The following is a 3622-nucleotide window of genomic DNA, read 5'->3' as shown; positions in this document are numbered from 1 at the left end:
ATAAAATGAAAAGACTTTCTATTTTTCTAGTCAAGGTATTACCGGAAATACCTTGGCCCGGTTTAGTAAAATTGTGTGAAAGTAATTATAATTTATACTTTAATAGTTTATAATTTATAATTGTTAATAAGAGTTGATTTTTGACTTATAAATTAAGTTTTTCTTCCCCCACTCAAAGAATAAGTTGATTTTTGATTTACAAAAAACTATAAACTGTATTGTTAAGCTGAATCAAACACATTAAAATAGTTTAAATTAAGCTAAAAGCTGAAATAAGCTGGAAATAAGCTCTACCAAACAGGACCCTTGTCTGGAAATTTTGATTTTAGTAAAAAATAATTAATAAAATAAAATAAAATAAAATAAAGTTACTATTATAAGTTATTAAATTGTTTACTTATATATATATATATATATATGTAAGAAGTTATAAGTTTATTAAAAAAAGTCATTTTCCAAATATAAAGAAAAGGATGCAATAGGATTTGGCACAATAGCCACTATCGTGCACATGATAGGGCTTATTTCGAGTGTTACTTCGATAATTTAAATTAATTATTTTTTAAAATATTTTAAGTAAAATATATTTATAAAAAATTATGTTGATCGGACAATAGTCCCATGATTAGATTAAAGTCTTGTTTGTCATAACTTAAAAATGTCAAAGAGTCATTATCCTATTTAAGTCACATCATTTTATTTAAGTCACATCACCTCTCTACTACATTACTTCAAACTCAACCAATACCTAACTCATATTTCATAAAAAGTCAAAAAATGTACTTATTTAAATCATCCCTAACCACCCCTGAATTTGTATTTGTAAAAAAAAATGTTAGATATAACTATCAGTATGAAATTGCATATAAATGTAGGTTTACCGATCTGATCAACTAAATTATTTACAGAGATATTTTACTTAATGCATCTTAAAATATGAACGATTTAAATTATACAGCCGAAATGAATCCCATCATGCACACAACGGTGACTAATGTACATTGCACACAACAGCCTTCTTGTGTTGCGATATGTTCACACTGCATATATCCAATCACAATATATAATATAATCATAATATTTTATAACAAATATTACAATAACTCATGACATATTTCACTAAAATGATTGGTCATATTTCTCATCACAAATAGTTATATCCAATTACGTAGTAATAAGATTCTGTAAGCAAGGATCTAACAATCGTAATTTGAATGTGTCCCCCAGGAAGACTTTGTTTCATCAAAGTCCAAAATGATAATCATTTAAAAGCTTATAACAAAAATAAAGTATGCCCACTAAATTTATACAACACCATTTAAATTTTTGAGTAATTTTTCATTCTTCAAATCCAGAGTTTGTGTAATTTCATTGAAATCCTAAACCATTTTCACCCAAAGCAGTACATGTTGATGTTGTCGATGAATGAGAATTCAGTTTCGGTCCCAATTGAAAAGAGTACTGAAAGGAATGAGTGTTGTATCAGTGAGAAAGAACTTGAGAGGCTTCTTGGGAAAATGGCTGAAGGAGCACACAAGACTGCATCCAAATCTTCTGCTAGCATTTACAGGGTGCCCTTCGAGCTTCGTAAGTTGAAAGAAAGTGCGTATACACCTCGCTTGGTCTCTATTGGGCCTTTTCACAGCAAGGACCAACACATTCTCAATTCGCCCATGCAGGACGTTAAAAAGAGTTACGCGAATTCCCTTTTTGATCGAATATCGTCGTCCAAGGGTGGACTGGAAGAAGAAAAGCTTAATACATCGAAGGTGCTAGTGGAATGTGTTGGAAAAATGAGAGAGTCATTAGAGAAAGCCAAGAAATGCTATGCTGAAGAAGTTGAGGATGTGCTTGATGTGGAGATGTTGGTGATTGATGGTTGTTTCATACTCGAACTTCTCTACAGGTCTCACAGGTTTTTCCATATGTATATCGACGAACCCAGCAGCGATCCTATTTTTGGCAGCATTTTGACCGACGTCTACGTGCGACATGACTTGCTACTGCTCGAGAACCAGCTTCCTTTCTTTGTCCTCCAGGCGTTGTTCGACCTCACCGTGGCTTCTATAAACCCCCATGGGCATCCTACTCTTCACGACTATGTTATTTCATATTTTTGCTGCTCCCTCGAGTGGAAATCAGAAAGCCATGGAAACACACCAGCAAAGAAGTTGGAAGGTAATTATCATCACATCCTCCATATTCTACACAACCACTACCATCCTGATAATGATAATGCAGTAGCGAAAAGAGACGGTCATATTACCAAGTCCATGTCGTCTGCATTGGACCTTGATAATGATGACGGAGTAGCAAAAAGAGAGAGTCATATTACCAATAAAGACAACGGAGTAGGAAAAAGAGACGGTATGCCTTGTGCATCAGACCTCGAATACGCAGGAGTCAAGTTTGCAGTCGGTAACAAGGTCAGTTTTAGGCCTTCTAAGTTGCTTCCTAGAGCTCATTTTGAAATCCCAACTTTGGACCTTTCTGATTCAACCGAGCCATTCTTGAGAAACCTCATTGCTTTTGAGCAGTGTTGCCATGGTAATGTTGTCAAACGTTACTTCACATCGTATGCAGTCCTTATGGATATGCTCATTAACACTCCGGAAGATGTCAAAGTGCTTGAAAAGGCTGAAATCATACGCAACCATCTAGGCGCCAATGAAGATGCCTCCAATCTCTTCAACAATCTCTGCAAGAAAACTGTTCTTGGGGAGTTCTATTTCACTGAAACGGCCAGTGCTGCTGCTCAGTACAGAAAACGTTGGTGGGAAAATAATATGGCAGAGCTGAAACGTACATACTTTGCTAATCCATGGACTTTCATAGCTTTCTGTGCTGGCTTTATCACTTTTGGCATCACGGTGATAAGATGCATCCGCACTGATTTCCATTGATGAATGATGCAGATGATGAATAAATTATGTTTTATGGTAAGTGTTTGTGTTGTTTAATTTATGATCTAGATCAACTTATGTCGATAAGTCATCCTGTATTTACTTGCTTCAACAATAATTGTACCAACTAGAATGTCCAAGGGCATATGTTTCTGAAATATGGAGTGTATGGATTATGATATAATAATCTGTTTTGCTTATTTTGAGTTTTAAAAAAATCGCTTCAGGATTGAGGAGGAATTGCTTGGGTTTGAAATCATGCGTCAGAATTTACTATGCTAATTTTTTTAAGGATTATGGATTTTGGGTATGCTATTATAAAAGAGATTGTCACGATTGAAAATCCATCAAATTTTAAAGAAATTCCACCCACTGCAAATAAACTCTGAGCCAAAACAGAGCACCCTTAAAGAAATTCCACACCCCAGTGACGCCCCAATCAGCACAAAAGGTTCATGCCAAAATTGCTCCCTTTAGGTTGTGTTTAGTTCGTAGATTTGGAGAGAGATTTAGAAAGGAAGAGAGAAAAGGTGTGTAAAATTAAGTGAAATGTTTCCTTTTCCAAATTCTTGAACCAAACACAACCCCTGGAGCTGCTCAAATCTTTAGACTTCTAATTCCATCCAGGCATCTCAGAAAATCTGAGATTGTGTAATCTTTCTTCAATAGTAGGCCTTGGATTGGACCACATTGAGCTCTTAAGTTTAACAATTTTTAAC

The 3622-nt window shown here is 34.8% G+C and overlaps 1 protein-coding gene across 1 annotated transcript; it reads left to right on the top strand.

The window, feature by feature from the left end:
* Positions 1–1421: 1421 nt before the first annotated feature.
* LOC114308019 (UPF0481 protein At3g47200) lies at positions 1422–2903 on the top strand. The gene has a single exon (XM_028253516.2). It carries the CDS (start codon positions 1422–1424, stop codon positions 2901–2903), a length of 1482 nt encoding a protein of 493 aa, XP_028109317.2.
* The last annotated feature ends 719 nt before the right edge of the window (positions 2904–3622 follow it).

Source organism: Camellia sinensis, chromosome 3 (assembly GCF_055761805.1).
Source record: "Camellia sinensis isolate YWXY chromosome 3, ASM5576180v1, whole genome shotgun sequence".
Taxonomy (NCBI): domain Eukaryota; kingdom Viridiplantae; phylum Streptophyta; class Magnoliopsida; order Ericales; family Theaceae; genus Camellia; species Camellia sinensis.
Note: the sequence above shows the minus strand (reverse complement) of the source record. Positions and strands in the feature narration are given on the sequence as shown.